Source organism: Pleurodeles waltl, chromosome 12 (assembly GCF_031143425.1).
Source record: "Pleurodeles waltl isolate 20211129_DDA chromosome 12, aPleWal1.hap1.20221129, whole genome shotgun sequence".
NCBI classification, from domain to species: Eukaryota; Metazoa; Chordata; class Amphibia; order Caudata; family Salamandridae; genus Pleurodeles; species Pleurodeles waltl.
In genome coordinates, this window is record NC_090451.1 from 44,845,059 (window position 1) to 44,867,344 (window position 22,286).

Below are 22,286 nucleotides of genomic sequence, written 5' to 3' on the forward strand. Positions count from 1 at the left end.
CCGAACCCGATGGCGGAAAAAAACAATCGAAGATGGAGTCGACGCCCATGCGCAATGGAGACAAAAGGAGGAGTCACTCGGTCCCGTGACTCGAAAGACTTCTTCGAAGAAAAACAACTTGTAACACTCCGGCCCAACACCAGATGGCGAGCTATGCAAAACATGCGTATCTACAGCGACAGATGCCATCGAACGATAACATTATATTAAGTGCATAAAGTCCTCAAAGGGAGATTCAACATTGCTAAAAATCTCCCTCCTCTAAGGTGCTATTTTTATTTTTACCCACAAGACCACTTTAAAAGAGATGGGAGAAGTGATTAAAAGAGAGAGAGAAGTATCCCATTAAAAGCCAAGTACCGCCAAAATGCATTCATTCAATGAAAACAAGTGTTTGACTAGTAAGAACTTCTCTAGTCTGTGCACCACATTTGCATATAATTCTATTCTTAAATTATGAACTGGCAAAGTTTTTGTTTTTTTTGTTTTTTTGTTTTTTTGTTTTGTTTTAAACAAATAACTACCCTAAGTCTGCTGCTGATCACCAATACATTACCTAACTTTTGGAACTTGATCTGAATGGAAAAGTCACTGTGGACCTGCAGATGGAAAAGGGCTGCGTACTAACAAGCCATCCTGCTTTTACAAGCACCTTCCTCTTTCACAACATCCCATAGTGATCCAAGTGTATGGAATCCCTTTGGGTTTAGCCACTACATAAATCTGGACACATACTAATTCAAAGTCACTCTGGCACTTACAGCCATACTTCATGCAACACAGGAATGTCACAAAGCAGGGAGCAGCATGAGGCACCAGTATGTGAAGCTCATAATTTTGGATAACACCTTGAGCCATTATGTTCAAGATTGTCTCATATTGTTTTTAATCTTACCAACAAACACGGATATTAAAAGATTAAATTATACAGGTGATTTGTGAGGTAATTTTAGCATTTATTCCCCTTCAACTGGATCCCTTCTTTATCCAGAAAGATAACATTTCAGCATTCCCTAGAGTTCTTTTAACAACGAGGTGGAGTCCGCCTAGGTGGTATCATCTGACCTGGGTGGAGGTAGGTGGTCAAATGATTAAGCATGACACTATAATGTGTGTGAGACCACCTAATCCATAAAGGGAACTCCCCCACCCTTCTCTGAACACTCGACCGTCACTACCACTTTCCATGCCTACAATTTGATCACCAAGTCCGTGACCTACTTACCTGTGAAAAGGGCCAGAGGAGCCCGCTCCAAGTATTACCCATACACGTTGTGGTATAGTTTCATGTACAAGTGAGATTGTATGGGGTTGATACACTCCAAGAACTCTCTTTTCGTGTAAAGGTAGCCCACAGGGAAGAGACTGAACTATCGAGCAAATGGGATGGGAAGGCAGCAGGAGGCAGAGGGTTGCGGGCAGTCCAGAATGAGCATTCCAAATTTGTGTTTGGCTGAAGCATAAAAGGAGCCTACAATGAGAAATTTAAAATGTGCACAGTCCTAAATTCATAATTCAGGAAGTTCATTGAGATTAACAGGCTATTTTAAAAGTCCCGGATTATGGATGCTTCCTGCTGGAATGTGTGATATAAGGTCAAATCAATCTTGCAAAAAAAAAACACAGAAGATCTGAAGCCAGCCCTTAAATGGGAGCTGCACTGGGGCAATGGATTGTAAAGAAAGGCTGGGTCTTGGAAGGCTACGTCTGCTAACAGATAGCTTTCCACGGGACACAGACAAAAGCAGCAGCATTGTTTGCAGTCTTCTGTGATAAAGCAGAGGCGTGTGGGTCCAACCTGATCTAGTCAAGTGTGCACTGGCTAGGGTTGTTTTAAAGATTACCCAATCAGTCTGTTAAGTGCTATGGTCTTCCTGATGCACAGAGGTTACTTAGATTTATGATTCTTTTTTATCAAGCGCTGTGGATGCTGAATTAATACGCAGACACTGATATGATTCCACAAACCATTCTCGTAAAAGTGTTTTATCACTCATACATATCTCCCCCAATGTCAGCTACACTGTTAGTGAATCCCTGTGTAGTGCAGGACGCAGACTAGGGATGGTTTGTGCTTCACAAACTGCAACAACAAACAAACGTAATGTTGCAGAATCAATGCTTTGCCAAAGGGGACGTGCTCTCTGGATTTCATAGCGTTAGTAGGCAGGAAGAGGTAGATAACAATATCCAGGAGAGAAGCTTCCTGACACTGTGGAATGGCTGTGTTTTCTGTGGCTCACGTACCACCTGCCCCGCAGATATGACCAGGAAAGACTTCCAGAAACATGTTTGCAATTTGTACAACACTTCTGTATGCAAGGCTTTACAAAAAGAAAAGAAAAGGAAAAAAAAAAGGTCTCACACCTACAAGAGGCATACACACCAGGTGGTCTGAAGCACTCTATTACTATGAAAGATGAGAATCTATTAGTATTCTCACATTTGGAATCAGAATGGAGAGATACCCTGGAGAGGACTAGCGCTGCACAAGTTTAACCACATGAACCCCGCAGGCGAAAAAGATCAGCATGTTGAATAAGGCATCAGTTGCTACACGAAAAGTCTATCATCAAATTAGAGATTGTCAACAGTAGTGTCCGCCACAAAAGAACGAGGAAGGAATCCTGAACAGTCACAAAATCACAACCAGGCGTCCTATACTCTTCGTTAATCAGCCTTCAAGGTCTATAATTTGATTGTCTGACAGCATCTCGGACTCAGTGAAAAGCTCTAGCATGCAGTGCATCTCTCTTTATCCTATTCTTTCCACTTGACTCACCAGGTAATCCATGTGAGGTTGGGAAAGTCGTGACTGCTGCACATCCTGCGAGAGCGATCACTGAAGGGATTCGCTCCCCGAAGCTTGCAGCCATTTTTGATATTAAATCCCTCCAGAGGTCCTAAGGTCACACATACATTGCTCCTTGGCTCAGACACCTTAGTGCTAAATACAAATGTATTAAGTACCGACCCATCTATCAATCTCGCACTCTTATGTCAAGTGCCAACAACAAAACACACGCCGCTTTCTAACAGCAGATATGCAACTGGCTTCTAGGGTAGCATTCTGGATAAGATACCCCAAATGCCAAAGAGGAATCCCTCAGGAGACATGAAAAGTAATACCCAGCCCTGCTGGGCTGTAGAATCAGAATGACTCAAATCTTCCTCCCTTTAGAGGCCAATTAAACCACATTGTCAGGGGCTCCAACATGGGCTTTCATAGAGTTAATAAAACAGTATAGCATGTAACAGGGAACTCCGCTAAGCTCCATTCTGCCCTATAAATTCAGATTAAAATAAAGGGATGTTGTACCCAAGTCAACAAATGAAAGGCAGTGTGACAATTTAGGATCTTTTCTAGGTGAAATTCAAAACAGCCCTCTGTTTATATGAAGCAAGAGCTCAGAGAATGTACATAAGCAGCAGCTTTAGTGGGCTGTTATCCGTTTTAGCTCACCTCAATGGTAACTTGCAATTCCCCATTCAGTACTCACTGCTCTTTCCATTCCCCAAATAATGCCCTCAATTCTACAAGAAAAAGCTTCATTTTGCCTTAGCTCTGCCTTCATAGGACGCAAAGCACCCTAGAGCTAAAAATCGTATCTGAGGCTTTGAAAAGTACAATTATACAAGCCTGCATCAACTCTGCAGCAGCCACTGCACTGATGAGAACTACATTAAACGCCAGTAACGCTATTTCTATGAACAATGCAATAATTAAGTACCGCTTGACTGAAAGATGACATCACACTCCAATGTGTGCACATGCACAAACTCAGAATGTCCCAGAGTCTTCACTGGAACCTGAAAAGCATGTGTAACTAACTGACCACGTGCCACCTTCTTTTCAAAACATGATCTGAAACTTACACTACATCTAGCCCATGTCTCGATAGGTCATTGCTAGGTCTGGCCGATCAGTCCCATGAAGATTAAGTTAGTTCTGTAAGAAGAGAGACTTCAATAAAGTTTAATAGATGTTAAGAAGTGTTCACAGATGGCGGTGGGAGGCAACATCCATCTTGATAGGCTGAAGCTGGCCCGGAGGTCATCTCTACACTCCATTTCCACAAATACCATCAAGGCTCACAAAACCGAGGTGGGGATGTCGAACGAGTAACAGTGACTATTCCACACCAGGCCAAATGCGCCCATCAAGAAAGAGTGCAGGGAGGCATCCTAGGAACACCTACTAAGCATTTTAATGGGCTGTACCCAGGCTTTGCTCACACGCTTCAACACTGATGTGCACCAATTGCATCTCCGGGGAAGGGAGGATGCATGGCTTCCTACCTCACTGAGGAATACTCTTGGAGATACATATGACACAAACAAGCAGAAAATATCCATTAACGCGACACCACCTCTCCAAGCGTAAAGCAAGCAGTGGAAACAGACTTGAACATGCCCACTTTTTAAATTAAAAGGACACAAGTACCACCACTTGAACAAACTGCACACCCTACCAGCAGACTAACAACCGCAACTTGCTCGGTCAACAAACTGAAAACCATGGACATCGAATTTCGACAGAAACAGATGCAGGGCAACCTGGGCTTGGAATAAGTATTTTCACCAAACTCTCTCAAGTTGGAAACTGTCAACCTGCGCATTACATCTGCTTATTGGATAGATCAGAACATACGTCTTTGAATACAAGCACACCTGTCTTCTTAACATATCTATCACATTTTAATAATTTATTTGGTGTCACTGATTTACATATAGTGTTGATAAACGATTCTCCTTGCTAGGCATTTATATACAGTAGGTTTATCAAGTGTCCTGAAATTAGAGCATTTACTTCATAAAGGTATGTACACATTATGTACACATTATGTACACGTATATACATAAATACCAGGGATGCTACATATAATCAGAACATATTCACGCACTGGGCAGTGACCTCAGTTTGACACTGCCCAACTCTGTTCTGAGTAACTTCTCTAATTTTAGTGTACAACACTGGGATGTTCAGGAAAGGGGTGCAGTACATTCGCAAAGGAGCAACTCTATGGCGCATGCCACATTAAAGCAAGAACAGTTGACATTTTACGCGATGTGCCAAAAAACTATAAATTTAATTCTTCTAGTTAACAGATTGAACACTGCTAGCTGGCCACAAATATCTCTGCACCTTTATAACACTCTGGCTTGATTGATGAAGTAGACCTGCCATAGGTCACCTAGGGAATACCCAATGCATTAGAACGATGGTACAGTTCAGACTTTAATGTTGTGATGAAAACGTGCAAAGCTTGTAGGATCAGCAACACAAAGGTTGCCTTTAATGTAAACAAGTGATCTAGGTAAACCATCTTGGTTACAACTTTGTCTTTGCTTCTAAGTAGTAGTTCAAGTAGACGCCACAAATATTCTTAATCTAGTTTTAGTTGTTTGCGAGTGCATTTCTGGCAGCCATTATAGCACACATTGCTTCATTACCATTCTGCGGTGGAGCACAACTCTGAACAAATGGCAATGCTGCATCAAACATAAGGAACCAATGCACATGTGACTGTCCAGTGCCCCCACACTTCAAAGAATAACTGATCTACCACACCGAGGAGATTTATTTCACAATAAATATTCAATTTCTTCATTTACATCTGAAAATCTGGAGTGCCTCATCTAAGAAAAGAAAATCTGCACAAAAACGAAGCACGCATATATTAAGCTTCAATCTTCATTTTTTTTTTTTTTAAGCGTTAGCCATTCTTTGAGGCCGGTCGGAGAAAGTCTAAAGGGGAAACCGGGACTAAAAACTATATGGAAGTACATCACGGTGACTGCAAGCTAATCTTCCAGTCACCGAAGAATTTTAATCTGGTTTAAGAGGGAGTCAACTTGCTGTTGGACAGCATCAACTGTGGATGTATTTAACATTTAAACAGTGTACAGTTTGAGTGTGATCCAAGGGAAGTTAACAGGCGTTCCAATAAACTCAGTTTTACCTTAGATTTAGAATCTATGAACTGTCATATTTACATCATTTGACATGCCATTAAGCATAAACATTAAACGTAGCAAAATAATTAAGAATCCTTCAATCCTCAAGTGGAACGGAGGATCGGAGGAAAAATCTACTTTTTGATTGAGGCGAGTTTTTATAATAACATACCACTACTTGTTACTAAAGCTAGGTGCCAGACACCTCTTTAGTATGGTGTAGCTTTACCTCTATGCAATTTTACTCCATTGTGGCTCTGCGCATCATGAAAAAGAGAAACAGACAATGATTCCTGCTAACAAATGGAAAAGTTTCAAAGATAACAAGCTCTCTATCTACTCTTCCAAGCACAACTTTCCATAACATGACCTTCCCGTCCTACTGGGATTCAAACTGACGCAGCAGCCGTGATCAGCGTTACCTTGTGGTACCCAATAACCGTTTTATGTTCCAGCTTTAGGAGATTCTTTTCTTCACAACTATCTTTTTCCTGTTTTCAAAACTGCACCACACCCAAAGTGCCCATTCAATAAATCTAACATTATTAGAAAACTAAAGCTTCTGCCTGATAATCAGAGCCAAAAAAGAACTTTATCTTGGTTCTGGCTGCTCACCTACAATATTTTCTCCCTAGCACAAACACTGGTGAGTGACCACCTGAAGTTCAATTATTCTTTTATAGCAGGGTCTTCACAAAGTGGAGCAAATGCAGGCCTGCTTTAAACATGTACCCTAGCAACAGGAAGCTAGAAACAAGTTACCATTTTTAGTGTGGGACAAATGTCACATTATTTGTGCTTTAATAAACACACTTGCTGTACAAAATCCGATAAAGTATATTACAATTGATGGTAGTAGGGGACACAGAACTAAGCTACTAACTTAGGTGTCTCAACATGTGTGAACAGAAATATCTACTTAATCGGGAATAACGCCCCATCAAAAAGGGCTTTGGAGTCCAGGGCAATATTTATTGAGGCTCAGACTGGCAGCCTCTTACTGTACAAGAGAATTCTAAAGGAGACCAGGTAACATGTAAAATGATCAATGATAATCTACTCTCAGTGCTTTACAAGAACAAAGCAAATCTGACATTTTATAACCTGTTATTTCAGTTTGTCTATATAATGCTTTTAAAAGACTACAATGCAGACAAGCAAGTATCTTTATGCCAAAAAAAAAACGACGTTTTTTTCTTAATGACAAATCTCCAATGAATCTAAAATGATGCAGTATTAGTGTAAAGTAAAACCAGGATTGAATGAAACACTTAACCTCAATCAGGTAAGAAAAGTAAAGTTTGCATTTTCTTGCTCAGAGATTTACGGGTATTTTTTTCTTTTACATGTTCATGCATGCATGTAATCCTATTTAGGTTGATAAGTTTTTATTAACTAAACATACCTCGTTTCTCAACTACAAAAGTAAACTGAAAAGAGGCAGGCACAAATACTTTTATTCCCCCTATTACTGTCTCTTTAAAAAGACTCATCCAGATATACATTTAAAAAAACAGGAATTTCCAAACAGCAAATTCCCGGAAGGCCCCTACCTCTACCGTGGATGGCATCTGAGGCATTCAATATCAGCCACACTATGAGCAGAAGAAACCAAACATGACAAATTAAAAGTCTGTGCCCTTCGCACCACAATAAATACAGGTCTATATCACAGACCAGATTAAATTACGAGACGCAAAGAAGATGCTGGTGTCTTGGGTGACCCCACAACAAACTGAGTGAAATAAGGGAAGGTCTTCCTCGATGTCTAGTCTGGTCAAGAATCTACTGTAACAACTATGGATGACCTTAATCTAGATTACAGCAATGTGCTACACCCAATACTTCATAAAGGTCTTCAATGTGACTTCAGACTTGTGACTGAGACCCATCAATCGGATCATGCAACTCCTATTGTGAGGTCATGAATCTGGTGTCCTACATCTGGGGATGGTTTCAGACAGGGCAATATTGTCCAATCAATTGACGAGTCCTGCTGTTCGTGACAGATAAACTTGTTTTTTTAAATCCCACAACCCCCTTACTTTGGGTTTCCAAAATCAGACTCCTCTACAAATTTAGCATTTTCATACAGAGGATAGCAGAGCTTCTTCCATTAAGATGCCTTCAGCAAGGAAAAGCCTGCATCTCAGCTTTGATAGCTGACCGCCGCTTTCTTTCCAAAGTACAGTTGAAGGCTTCCATGTGGTATCACTTACTATGGTGAGTCTCAGGCCTTAGCTGCCCATAAAAATCCCAGGGTCGGTACGACCACTTTAAAAGTTGCTTAGCAGCAAAAAAAGAAAACAAACCCTAACCCTTATTCTTGTTAAGTGCATGTACCTGCGTGAATTGGTCTGTTTCCTCACAAAACCTCAAAATAAACTGATATGAACTTTGTGTTGGAGTTGTTCCACTTTATATAAAAGCAAAAAATGTAACATCACTGAACACCACAAAGATAGAGAGCACTGCGGACTGTGGAGAAGGGATTCTTTAAGAGTGATCTGCAATATTTTTCCTTCGCTAGAGGCAGGAGGCATCTGCAGGCAGACTCAGCACCTCTAGAATACACAGGCTAATGGAATCTGCCACCAGATTCCAGCTGGGGTAAGTGAAGTGTGGTAGGTGGTGTTGGCTACAAACCTAAGGATACAGTCTGACTGATAGCCAACATTTCCAGTTTGTCTCAGGCCTACAGTACTTTGCTACAGTTTACAGGAATGGAATCATCACGCCCGATCCACCCTGCATTGAAAATATTACTAATGCGACAAAATTATGTGGATGACCTGCAGAAATTAACTTGAGACAAAAGACAAGACCAGCCTATTGTACCCTGTTAAAAACCTAACATCTGCATGCGACATCAGACTCTGCCAATACTGGCAACAAATATACAGCATCAACATAAAACGTGTACACCTAGGCACCGGTGTCCCTGATCACTCCTGCTCCTCTGGCTGCGGGGAGCTGTTTGGCAGACAATGATGTGCAGGTCTGAGCACATCAAATTCCTCAACGTGCAAAGGTAAAATAAAACGAGGTGCTTCGGGCATCACTGATGCGTCCAATGCTTGTGTCTGCCCCGGGAGACAGGCTGGCGGAGCAGGTGCTTGCGCCTAAATGTCGTATCTATTTAAGCTGTATGTGGTTGGATGGTTTTGTCTACTGTACTGAAAGTGATCTGTCAGGATGTTAGTTCGCCCGTACTGGTAATCCCCGTGCTGTGGGAAGGCCGCAATCCCATTCTGAAGCTTCTCCGGGGAGCCCAGACGATGGTCCTCCGAAACAACAGGTAGGAGCAGCTTTTTAGCTTCCTGGTGTGCATCATATTTTGCCTGGAAAAAAATTGTAAGAAATCGTAGATGAATATATTACCAGTGGGCACAGGCAGCACTATTCAAAATGAGTGGAGACAATGCTAACGTTTCCTATGGTGATATTTTTAGGGGATTGTTTGTGTTGTTAAAAAGATCACATTGCAGATAATGGCAGAAACAAATTATTTGCACCTAAAGTTTTAAGCAGGCTTGAGAACAATGAGTTCTCTCAGATCGAGGGACTGAGAAGATAAGCACAGAATCCAAAAAGACCCGAAGCCGGTATTAGAAAACATGCAAGTGAGACGGTAAATTTAAGCTGGAGACATGCAAGGCTTGAAAGAAACTAGCAGGTCAGATGGGCACGAGTGGACATTATCTGCTGACCAATTATATGCAGATAATATTGAAAAACAAAAAGCGACAAGTGGAAAGAAAAATGAAGGTAAAAGCAGGCTTTCACACATGGGTATAAAAAAACAGAACATAAAAGCGTCAACAACTAAGTAACTCCCTCCGATCTCCTAATAGCATACCTTGTTATATAAGAAGACGCCTAGGATGGCCGTCATCATTCCCAGAACATTGGTGCCAGTGACAGGGTTGCGGAGCATGAGGAGAGACACCGAGATCACCATAATCCTCTTAGTGGCGTTGGCCACAGAGTAGCTCAGGGGACTCACTAAATTCAGAATGCTGAAAGCAATGAGATTTTGTGCAAAATTGCAGGTTCCGCTGATCACAAGAAGCATTAATGTCCAGGTTCCATGGGACATGTCACTCTGAAGAACAAAACAGCAACAGGAAAATGAAAGCTTGATTAAAAAGAGAAAACGTGGTCTGGCAAGCAAAGGACATGTAATAATTTTAAATGCAATACAAAATATTCCATGCTCTAGGTGAAAAACAAAATTAACTGATGCAAGATTTCTCCGTTAGCCATAAAGCAATTCGGTTGCATCCACTTATACATAGAAAATTATATAGCAGACATCAAATTTAAAAAATCTCTAGAAATCCATGATTTATGGCAATTCTAATTTAAAATTAGAGGGTAGACTATATTAAACTATGCCTACTTAGTATATGATCACCGCTCGTAAAAAAATCCAGGACCGGGGAGTAAGATTAGGTAACAGTATCGGCAACCTTGAGGCCACAGTAATTCATTAAAGGGCACCCCAAACTTTACCGCACTTCTATGGGGGCTTCAGGCTTTTCTGAGTAGGGTCCACCAGGCGTTTTCCACTTGAGCTCACAGTGGACAGTCTCGCACTACCGCCTTTTTCACGACTGCCGATTATACACAAAGTAGGGGGGAGTTTATTATAGTGTACCCCGCTAACAGTTGGTGAATGTAAAGAATGTCTACGAAACGCCACATGACGCGCTTGCGCACTCCGGGGGATGAAACATACAGACTTATTGAGAGGGCCCACCAAATTCTACGGGTCCTCATTTTTGTTTTCTGTCTTCAACTTAGCATGACTTTCTTCCCAATAAAGCGAATGGATGGGCGATATTTAAGTCAGTATTTTTTCACCTAAATATCACAAGCACTGCAGGAGAAAATACCCCCAATCAAAAGGGCCTTCCTCCTTGAGGGTGTGGGGTCTGCTAGATATTACCGCACCGCCTGGCGTGGAGCTGAACCCGATGATGAAGCAGGCCACCTAGGTGGGTGAGGGTGCAATATCCTAACTCTGGGGTGCCCCAGTAGATAAATGAGGTACACATTAGGACACTCCTCACAGCGCACTTGCTATTGGACACCGGTCTGAGTGTTGGGCTACGGCGAACGCTGTAGAATGTAACACTTTTTGATTATCCGTGATGACATGACTAGCGAACCTCTGACAGACAAGGCTGCAGTTAGAAGCCCTTTCAATGCTCCCCGAGACAGCTTTCTGGTTGAATCTGCACTCACAGCACCCAGGTAGGAGGACACTATTGTTACAATTCCATCCTTAGGTGTCTGCGCCATTTTTCAATTTGTCAAAGCTGCAGCTCCTCCATACTGACTGCTTGAAGGCAGAGAGAACCTCAGGCTTCTCTTGTGTCTGATTTAAGGGAAGGGTACAAGGGCACCCACATGAATAGTGATACAAAGTGAACACAAGCACAGGCAGCAAAGATTCAGAGCACTGACTCATCTTCCACTGGACCGAATACCCCCTTGCGGAGATTGTTTGTGATACTGGTGTCTGGGATAACAGCCTATTTAGCCACTAAATCAGTAATCAAGCCCTGTGCTCCTGAACGCACTGCCTCAGTCATAGTCACTAGGACGATATACGCGCAACAGATGTGTCAACAGGGAGCAGCTGTGCGAAGGAGATTAATGTACTCCGTTTTACAATGCACAGCTCGATTTCCACTGCTGTAACCCGTAGTATTTAATGATGACTAATGTGATGAAATAAAATATATTGCTGAGAATCAAACAACCCACCCGCTCCTTGAAGACTGACAGATCGTGGAGCTGTAATTTAATGACCTCCAGTGATATGTACACTTTCCAGCTACAGAATGATTTACTGGATGAGAGAGCAGTCACTTGCCAACAACCTTGTTCATCTACTTAAATGCTGCTGGTCATTGAGGGGTATTTGACTCACTCGTCTTGAACCAGCCTCATAAAAGCAGGCCTCTTTCAGCCAGTGTGAGACCATTCTTACATAAGGACATTTGCTTGTCTACAACAGAATACCAGTGACTTAAAACTGCCTTCGGCACCAGATCATTCAAGTATGACAATAGTGTTCCTCTAGAGATTTTGCTAAGAAATAGCAGTCAACAACTAAATACACACCCAGTCCTGCACGATGGGTGAGCCAGCTCATCTAAATTTAAAATAAGCATCACGCCTACTTTCGGCTGCAATGTCTGCACCTGGCTCGAATACTAACTCTATAGGCAGGAGTAAAGGCCAGGAATGGAACTGCAATATCCCTCAACTCAAGCTTCTATTAACAAGAGGCTGCAAAATAATTCAGCTTTTCAAGTTTACAGCCCAGTCCGACATTTGTACCAAACGTCATGAGATTTACTTCACAAACTGCAAGAGGCATAATCTTACTTGGGTACAGATATGGATGGCTTGACATTAGCGATTCATTAGGGGCCCACAGAAGTCAAAAGGTGAAGAACCACTGTACTAAAAGTGTCGCACAGGCGATAGGCGACACCTGAAGCACTAGTGCAGCTAGGAAAACGCTACAAGTGGAAGCTAGTAGACTCACCAGGCCTTAAAGCTTGGATGAAGCAACTCTCCCCGACACCAAGAATCTTACCCAATCTCCCAACACACAAATCATGATGGTTCAGCATGCACCAACTTACCAAGTCACTATCCACAAGGAAGGAGGGTAGGTCCAGCAAGACCCATGTGGGGATCATGAAGAAGATGGCATGGAATCCCAGAAGGTTCAGCAGTCGCAAATGATGAATGCGCGTCTCCTTCAAGACCTGAGCCAAACAGGAAATCAGAAAGGAAGAACATTGATACACTTTCAGCCTGAATATATCCTGATGTATCCCTGGGAGCCTTTTGTGCTAAACAGAATAATCTTTTCAGTTTCAGCTTCTATACTGTAACTTCGGATACTACTGACAATAAAGCAAGGTTTATCAATGCAGAGAGCAAGCAACCTAAGGAACAGTCAATGAAAGAAAAGCATTTAACCTATATGGCCACCGCACATTGTAATCATCTATGAAACAAAAGTATGAATAAAGATATGTATCAAAGCCCTTGGATGTGCACTGAAGAAGCTTCTGGATGCAAGGTTGCCTACACTGAGGAAGGGGGACGAAGGTAGGGGAAGCAGTGCTGATGTTGGGGAAACTAATGCACAGAAGAGTCCCAATGCAGATCTATCACTGAACCCGGTTGAATCCCACAGGCTTGTAATTTTGTTTAAATTATGAACGTCAAATGAAACCCGTAGGGTGGCAGAAGACTAATTCATGATTTGCCAACATCCATTGTTACCTCTCCCTTTACATAAGAATGTCACTTTGATCCCAAACCTATGAAGGAAATAGACAGGCCAAGCACTTCAAACAGAGTTCTATTTTAAATATAATGTAACAAAAACAAAAACTTTATTTTCCCTTAAAATTAAATAAAGTGATTTTGTAGAAAGCACTTACGACCCATGAAAGTGTTTAATTTATATTTAGGAATTTACTACATAGTGCCTCAGTTCACATTGTCGCCCAGTGCCTGAAAACAGCAAAGTCAAGGCACACAACAAGTAAGTGATTTAAATAGAAAGTCGTTTTCCCACTCTTGAAGTGCGATTAGCCTAACCATAAAAAGATATCTAAGATGCAGCAAATCATTGGGTCAGAAAACATCTCACGTTTTGTTAAAGTTTAATCAATCTACTTTCTAAGTAGTTGCTATATCAGAGCGTTATAAATGAATAAAAGTAATAAAAAAAAAGTGAAATGAGCCATACTGCACGTTTCTGCCAGTTAATCCAATTCCTAACAAGGATTCACATCGACAGCATCAAAACGCATTTAGAGCACTTTCTCAATAAGAAAACCAACACATTACACGGACATTATTTTTAAAATGGGTCATAGGGCATGGCCAACAGATACACTTAACCATCTTCAACAGAAGACAGGATCACCATTTAATGCGATTGACGGCAATGCGAACAACTCCACATTGCCATTAAACGAAGTGACCAATTGTCTTCTGTTATCCGGGTTGTCTACTACAGCAAATGGAATAAACAATTTCATTAATGCTCACCTTCTTGGAGTAGATGTTTTGAAGCGAAAAGCAGAGTGTGGCAGCCAGAGCACTGATGAGGCCTGACATGTCGAACGAGAGCTCTGTGACTGTGGCGAGCAGGACACCGCTGATTATAGGGATAAGAGACAAATAAACCTAGGAAAAAACAGATATCAGTTGAAAGAAAGCACTTAGAAAGTAATATCATTTGTCTATCTTAATGTTGACTTTATTCCCCAGTGCCAATCAAACCGATTTTTGAGGTTATTGTTTGTGTGAGTACTATCATCTATCTATACCAGTGGTTCCCAACCTTTTGATTGGAGCCCAGGGACCCCCACTGAATCATTTTTGGAATCCGGGGACTCCCCACTGAGTCAGTACTGAAAGCTGAGGACCTAATCTGATGATAATATTTAATTTTCTATGCAGTCGTGGACCCCCTGAGGAGGCTTCGCGGACCCCTCTGGGTCCCCGGACCACAGTTGGGGAACCACTGATCTATACTTTTCATACCTTGATCTGGCTAGCACCACAATTTAGGGCCCAATCCTCCGCTCTTTTAAAAGAAGCCCAAGCTTTCCAAGCCCTTTTGAAATGTAAAGGCCCCTCTACGGATTAGGAGAGCACATTCTAGTGTAGGTGGATCATCAATTTGCCCCTGTGAACCAGAGGCTCATGCCAGCTCACAGAGAGTCTCCCACAGAGAGGAACACCCAAAATGTACCCACTCTTTAAGGAAGACAGCATTTGTTTTTTAAATCTGGTTTGGTACCGCAGGCGGTGGTGACTGTATGAAGCCTACCGACACACCCACATATCAAAGGTTTTGACAAGATCCCTTTACCGTGTCTTTCATTGACAACATATTAATAAAGGCAGGATGGTGGACATATACTCTGTGTCTATCTTAGGCTGGGTATGAGGACTGTGTCCCCCACTTTGGATTCTACATGTGAGACAACCCGAACTAGTTGAGGGATTTGTGTGAGTTTACAGCAGGTGATCTGGGAGCTCAAATCAATCAGTGTTCTGTAAGATCACTGCCAGCTGCTACCACTATTTCTATCTAAACTGCATTTATAAAGATAAAGCTTATCTGGGCCCAACAAATATTTGCTCCAGAGTCCATTGGAAGCAGTCCAAAAAGGGTTCATCCTATTCCCACGCCTGGCTTGAGCTGGTCATGTGGTGGCTATGAATGATTTGACTGGAAGTGCCACACAGAATTAGAACTATGCAAGAGAGCTGATTTGTCAGGTTTTAGGATAAATGCTGGCAAGCACTTTTTTCCACAATTCCTTATGACCAAAGATGGAGCTGTGCACACACTGAATTTTATGAGCAATGAGCTCTAGGCACATAGCCTTCTTGACTTTTCCCCCACGACCAAGTATGAGACAAGTATCTTGCTGTAAGTGTTGCTAAAACCGCCCTAGCAGGAGGGAGAATCATACCTTCCTAGAGCGTGGATGCTGGACTGCCTGCAGAAGGAGTTAGCTCAGTTGCCTGTGAAGATTTCTGGACAGGTTGGTGAGTTTTATTTTTTATTTTTAACACTCAAGAACAAGATCTTGCCCATCTGTTGAACAGGAGAAAAAGCCAGCTTGTGTCTGCACCACCCTGAAGGGGGAGAAATGGGGTGGGTGGTCATGGAAAGCTGTCCTCTACATTGTGGTTGGTGAGCCGCCTCTGTTCCGAATTCAACCAGCACTATAGGGAAACCTGTGTGTTAGCCCTTAGTTACCTCCAGAAAGTCCAAGGACCACCTGTGTTCCATTCTCTTACCCCAGGAAAGGGCCACTTGGCAAAGCTGCGAAGATACAACTTAGGTTGTCTGCACGTGAATCTGTTAAACATCACAATATCTGCTTCTGAACCCCCATCTCGTCTTCCATGTTGTTTTGACTGTTGAGTTCATGACCCTGCACCTGAGGTCCCCGGTCACTGAGAAAAAACTGCAGTTAAAAATTTAAGAGCCTTTTAAATACCATGAGCGATCTACATGGATTCTTTGAACAGACACCTAACCACAGCCACAGACACAGCGACAGCCCTGTGGGGAAAAGACTTGTGTGATTAGTGACCCCACCACGTCACCAGGCAACAAATGTGGGCCCAAAACCTCTATGAGTGACCCTTTGATCGTCACTTATGGTAGGCACTCAGTCCCGTGTAGGATGTGGGTCTGCAGGTAATTCAGTGCGTTCAGGGAGGTTTCGAAAGAAGTATATTCAAATCTCGTAACATACACATTGAACAGCAGTATGTAGTCCGTTAGGAGGGACAAACGATACCCGATGCCTTGGAGTGATGTAACTAGAGCTGTTGACTAAAGAGCGATATAAAGGGGAATGATGAGAATGCATGTGTACTCTTCACTGTTGAGTTTCAGGACCATCTCCCTAAACCACAGCCCTCAGGGCAATAAAACAATCATTAATGAACACCATTCGCAGGCTCCAGTATTGAGATAACTATAGGGGTTAGACAGTACAACAACATTTTGGTCAGATCTTGGACATGGGAGAAGTTAGAGAGTTCCTAGTTTTCTTTGTATATCTTTATTGTTTGCATGGCACTACAGGATGTGTGTGTTAAAGTATTTTTCATATAGGGCTTTCATATAGTAACGCCCTCGCTGAGGGGTTATCTGGGTGATATTTCAGTGTTTTGCCTTCTTCGGAGTGACTAGCCCACACCAGGTCCTCAGATGAGCCTTGGATTGCTCTGCCTCTGTGACTAAGAATCAGGTGCTAAACAGAAGCCCTTGGTAATCCAGTTGGGGCACATAGCACAGTGGACCTTATAAACCATAGGTAAAAACCTGACTGCCGTGAGCCGACCTTAGCACGACTCATAAGCCTTTTTTAAAAATAAAAACAATTGTGCATGCTGTCCTCAAATCATAGGTCCGCAAAACAATGATGTGTCCTCTCCTCTTCAAATCATGGAACGATAACTAGAAATAGGAACTTTAATGTATTTTGGCATGCTGCACTGTGAACATAACACATGAGACAGACAAGTATTTAAAATGGTGTGTGCCAAGAAACGTGAGTATGTATTCCTTCCACTCACAAGTCCCTCACTGAACCAGCACCCCATTTCTCCAGAGTACAGTGCAAGAGTGATGTGAAAACAATGCCAGGGTGCCTATGTGTGCACTTATTCACACTTGATTTAAACAGGGCAGGTACAATAAAAAAAATGTAAGAGGGAATTAATTAACAAGCACATACATTTGGAATCACATATAGAAGCAAGGCAAAGCTCTGGCCAAGTCCCGGCATGAACGGCCTTACCTTTGTCGTCTGTTTTTCCTTCATTATAATTCTAGACAGCAGTACTACCCATATCGGCATGGTTGCTTTTACTGAAAAGAGAAAAAGGGCAGAGTATAGTCCTTTGTTGACTACTTCCTCTACGTGATGCCTAATATTTCACCAAATCAACCATTGTATAACCAAGAAAGACCCCGAGTTGTCACACTAACCCTGAAGCACAGAGGGCAGAGCATTGCCCCATTGTGCTGTTCATTAAATTATATTCTACTAGCATGAGACAACACAGTGGGTGGGGCATGTGGTAAGAAGTAAAGCTAGAGTGGAATAATGTGAAAACGAAGAAGAAAAAAAAAAAAACTAATAAACTACAATTAAACCTAGAATGTTACAAGTGAAAACATAGTAGGGTGGTGTGTAAAATGTATCCAGATCCCGCCCCACCCTCACCATGATGGGGCACTGTAAAGTACTTTAACAAAGTTATGGAGGGCAGTTGTACGGAAATGGAGGAGGGCTTAAACAGCAGCATGCATCAGAAGGTAAAACACAGAGCCAGAGAAGAGTCAGTACAGGGAGTGCAGAATTATTAGGCAAATGAGTATTTTGACCACATCATCCTCTTTATGCATGTTGTCTTACTCCAAGATGTATAGGCTCGAAAGCCTACTACCAATTAAGCATATTAGGTGATGTGCATCTCTGTAATGAGAAGGGGTGTGGTCTAATGACATCAACACCCTATATCAGGTGTGCATAATTATTAGGCAACTTCCTTTCCTTTGGCAAAATGGGTCAAAAGAAGGACTTGACAGGCTCAGAAAAGTCAAAAATAGTGAGATATCTTGCAGAGGGATGCAGCACTCTTAAAATTGCAAAGCTTCTGAAGCATGATCATCGAACAATCAAGCGTTTCATTCAAAATAGTCAACAGGGTCGCAAGAAGCGTGTGGAAAAACCAAGGCGCAAATTAACTGCCCATGAACTGAGAAAAGTCAAGCGTGCAGCTGCCACAATGCCACTTGCCACCAGTTTGGCCATATTTCAGAGCTGCAACATCACTGGAGTGCCCAAAAGCACAAGGTGTGCAATACTCAGAGACATGGCCAAGGTAAGAAAGGCTGAAAGACGACCACCACTGAACAAGACACAAGCTGAAACGTCAAGACTGGGCCAATAAATATCTCAAGACTGATTTTTCTAAGGTTTTATGGACTGATGAAATGAGAGTGAGTCTTGATGGGCCAGATGGATGGGCCCGTGGCTGGATTGGTAAAGGGCAGAGAGCTCCAGTCTGACTCAGACGCCAGCAAGGTGGAGGTGGAGTACTGGTTTGGGCTGGTATCATCAAAGATGAGCTTGTGGGGCCTTTTCGGGTTGAGGATGGAGTCAAGCTCAACTCCCAGTCCTACTGCCAGTTCCTGGAAGACACCTTCTTCAAGCAGTGGTACAGGAAGAAGTCTGCATCCTTCAAGAAAAACATGATTTTCATGCAGGACAATGCTCCATCACACGCGTCCAAGTACTCCACAGCGTGGCTGGCAAGAAAGGGTATAAAAGAAGGAAATCTAATGACATGGCCTCCTTGTTCACCTGATCTGAACCCCATTGAGAACCTGTGGTCCATCATCAAATGTGAGATTTACAAGGAGGGAAAACAGTACACCTCTCTGAACAGTGTCTGGGAGGCTGTGGTTGCTGCTGCATGCAATGTTGATGGTGAACAGATCAAAACACTGACAGAATCCATGGATGGCAGGCTTTTGAGTGTCCTTGCAAAGAAAGGTGGCTATATTGGTCACTGATTTGTTTTTGTTTTGTTTTTGAATGTCAGAAATGTATATTTGTGAATGTTGAGATGTTATATTGGTTTCACTGGTAATAATAAATAATTGAAATGGGTATATATATTTTTTTTGTTAAGTTGCCGAATAATTATGCACAGTAATAGTCACCTGCACACACAGATATCCCCCTAACATAGCTAAAACTAAAAACAAACTAAAAACTACTTCCAAAAATATTCAGCTTTGATATTAATGAGTTTTTTGGGTTCATTGAGAACATGGTTGTTGTTCAATAATAAAATTAATCCTCAAAAATACAACTTGCCTAATAATTCTGCACTCCCTGTAATAGGAGCTCAGTCGAAGGGAAAGTAAGCCAAGAAAAGTACCCTATGTGCCCCAGATGGGGGTGGGGGAATAACATCACAATCAAGAGGGGTCGGGGAGGCAGTACTACAGACAGAGTTGACAAAAGGAACCTGCCTTACTAATTCAGCTGAGTCTCTCTCACTGTGCACACGTTTAGCTTCAAGAAGCAGTCTCAGCCGTAAATATCACTTCTTGGAGCACAAACCCATTGAGTGATGGTCTCAACATTCGGCTGCACAACTCCTCTTACTGGGTAGATGCCGCATGCCTTGTTGCACACTCAGGGTTCGCAAATCTTACTCTATCCAGTCCCCGGCTCGACAAAGGCAATTACGTGCAACTCCAGAAAGAGCCTTATGGAGCATTGTAACTTCACCCTTGTACGTCGAATCGGCATAAAACATTCCAAAAGCAAAATGGGTGCAGATGAGCCTGATATTTAATCTTCGACAGGGTGAAATGTTTGAGAGGAAAACAAAAAGACCCAATTCCTACTGAAATTACCAAACAGGGAGCAAGCTACACTCGGCATGAAGTTTGGGTTCTTCCCGATATGCGGACAGATGTACCAATCTAAGTGCTGGCCACAGTCTATAGCACACCCAGAGTTTCTGAAAGTTTTGTGTGCCGGGGATGGGCCCACCTTGTCTGCTCCAACAGCACTTTGGTGTTACAGAAGGGGTCACAGACCCTCGGGCGGCCCTTTCTGCATTACTGACAATTCGGGTGCACTTGTAGCACCAGTACTATCTTGAGAAGGCATTGCATCATTTGCATGGTGGCATGGCCTCGTGCAAATTAGCGAATCACTATGCATCTGTGTTCATGCACTACCACAGACGTGGGTGCAAAGGGAAACGCACTGACTGTGCACCACAAAAAGGTGGTGCATTTACACTGCACCCCTCCTGGGGCAGTCCTCTCAAGGGGTGAAAGGAGGTCCCACAAACACCGAGACAGCCCTCTGCAGACCTGTGCTGCCACTCACTGCACCTGCCAGCACAGGGCTCTCTGTGCCTTCTCTAAAGTGCAGACAGGTTGCCACCTGTACTGTGAAACAGAGCGGCTTGGAAGCAGCCACTCCTTATTACAGTATGTAAGTCAATGTGCTGGACCCGATGCAGCAGAAGTTCACAGTTGCCCTGCGGGCAGTGTATTCATCATAGGGTACAATATCCTGGTCTGCGCCCAGAGAACCTTTTGAAAGATGCACTGTGGCACATCTGCATCCTGTGCTCTGAGGCCTCGGTATGTGGGTCTCATGCTCACTGTGCCACAGCACTGAAGCTATATGTCACGATCAACGCCCGTCTAGGCAGAAACAGGTCTGGTGTTGATTGTGTTAGTGTGTCCTTGTAGTATGGGCCAAACTATTCCTATAGTGGCAGGGCCAAGGCTGATTTGCATACGCCTGCGCTTTGGTTCCTGTTTGAGGTATGGTAGGCCAAAAACAGAATGGACAGGGATGTCTCGAGTCAATAGCCGTGGCTGAGAATAATTCAAGCGTCTCACCCATCACTTTTGATTTTCTCAGGTCTAGGCTGTAGGGGCACAGGAAGTGGCTGGGTACTGCCAAAGGTTAATGTCCAAAAGGCTCCGGGGACAGTGGGACATGGTGCAGGGCATTTCAAAAAAATTTAAAAAGATAACGGGCTAGAATTGCTATTCTTCACGAACACAAATACGTTTTTTTTTAAATCCGCCCAAAAGGGGTGCTTTGTCTGTGATTTCAAATAATCAAAATAAATAAATAAATAAAATCACTGGACTATGATTACCTATTACTAATTGATTATGATCTCCCTCAATATCACAAATGACACGACAAACGAAAACCAGGACTTCACTGACTAGATAAAACCACATCACCTTTTACATTACCAGCAGCATCACTGAAGTCACACTGATGACTCTTCTCTCCATATTACTGTGATGGCTAAAAGCCAAGACCTGCAAACAGTGTGTGCATGAAGTCAGGCGTGAGTCACCTGCTTCTGGGTGTATATCAAGAGCAAGCTGTGCACAGAAACGAGCTCACAGAAGGCTCTTGGGCTGGAGGGAGGAGCACAAATCCTAGTCAATAACAAGGCCACACGCACACAGTTTGCAGAGAAGAGCTGCAATCTATTCACATAACCCAAAATGCCAGGTGATGCAAAAAAGCTGAGACGTTTAAGTGACGTCATCAATGCCATCTGTGATGTGTGATGTAATGTGAAGGGCATGGCGGGGATATAGTAACAACTCAGCATAACTGGCATAATCCTGCGATTTTCTGGTTTACAGGGAGTGCAGAATTATTAGGCAAATGAGTATTTTGACCACATCATCCTCTTTATGCATGTTGTCTTACTCCAAGCTGTATAGGCTCGAAAGCCTACTACCAATTAAGCATATTAGGGGATGTGCATCTCTGTAATGAGAAGGGGTGTGGTCTAATGACATCAACACCCTATATCAGGTGTGCATAATTATTAGGCAACTTCCTTTCCTTTGGCAAAATGGGTCAAAAGAAGGACTTGACAGGCTCAGAAAAGTCAAAAATAGTGAGATATCTTGCAGAGGGATGCAGCACTCTTAAAATTGCAAAGCTTCTGAAGCGTGATCATCGAACAATCAAGCGTTTCATTCAAAATAGTCAACAGGGTCGCAAGAAGCGTGTGGAAAAACCAAGGCGCAAAATAACTGCCCATGAACTGAGAAAAGTCAAGCGTGCAGCTGCCACGATGCCACTTGCCACCAGTTTGGCCTTATTTCAGAGCTGCAACATCACTGGAGTGCCCAAAAGCACAAGGTGTGCAATACTCAGAGA

General features: G+C 42.8%; 1 protein-coding gene across 1 annotated transcript in view; it reads right to left on the bottom strand.

Annotated features, from left to right (window-relative positions):
- Window positions 1-4,691: 4,691 nt before the first annotated feature.
- Window positions 4,692-22,286, bottom strand: part of SLC35E1 (solute carrier family 35 member E1) — a 30,341-nt gene continuing 12,746 nt past the window's right edge. Inside the window, exons 2-6 of the mRNA XM_069217592.1 lie at window positions 17,340-17,410; window positions 14,053-14,190; window positions 12,624-12,749; window positions 9,818-10,063; window positions 4,692-9,299 (exon numbers count right to left, since the gene is read on the bottom strand). Coding sequence (XP_069073693.1) covers window positions 9,081-9,299; window positions 9,818-10,063; window positions 12,624-12,749; window positions 14,053-14,190; window positions 17,340-17,410 — 800 coding nt within the window. The 3' untranslated portion in view covers window positions 4,692-9,080. The remainder of the gene's footprint in view (window positions 9,300-9,817; window positions 10,064-12,623; window positions 12,750-14,052; window positions 14,191-17,339; window positions 17,411-22,286) is intronic.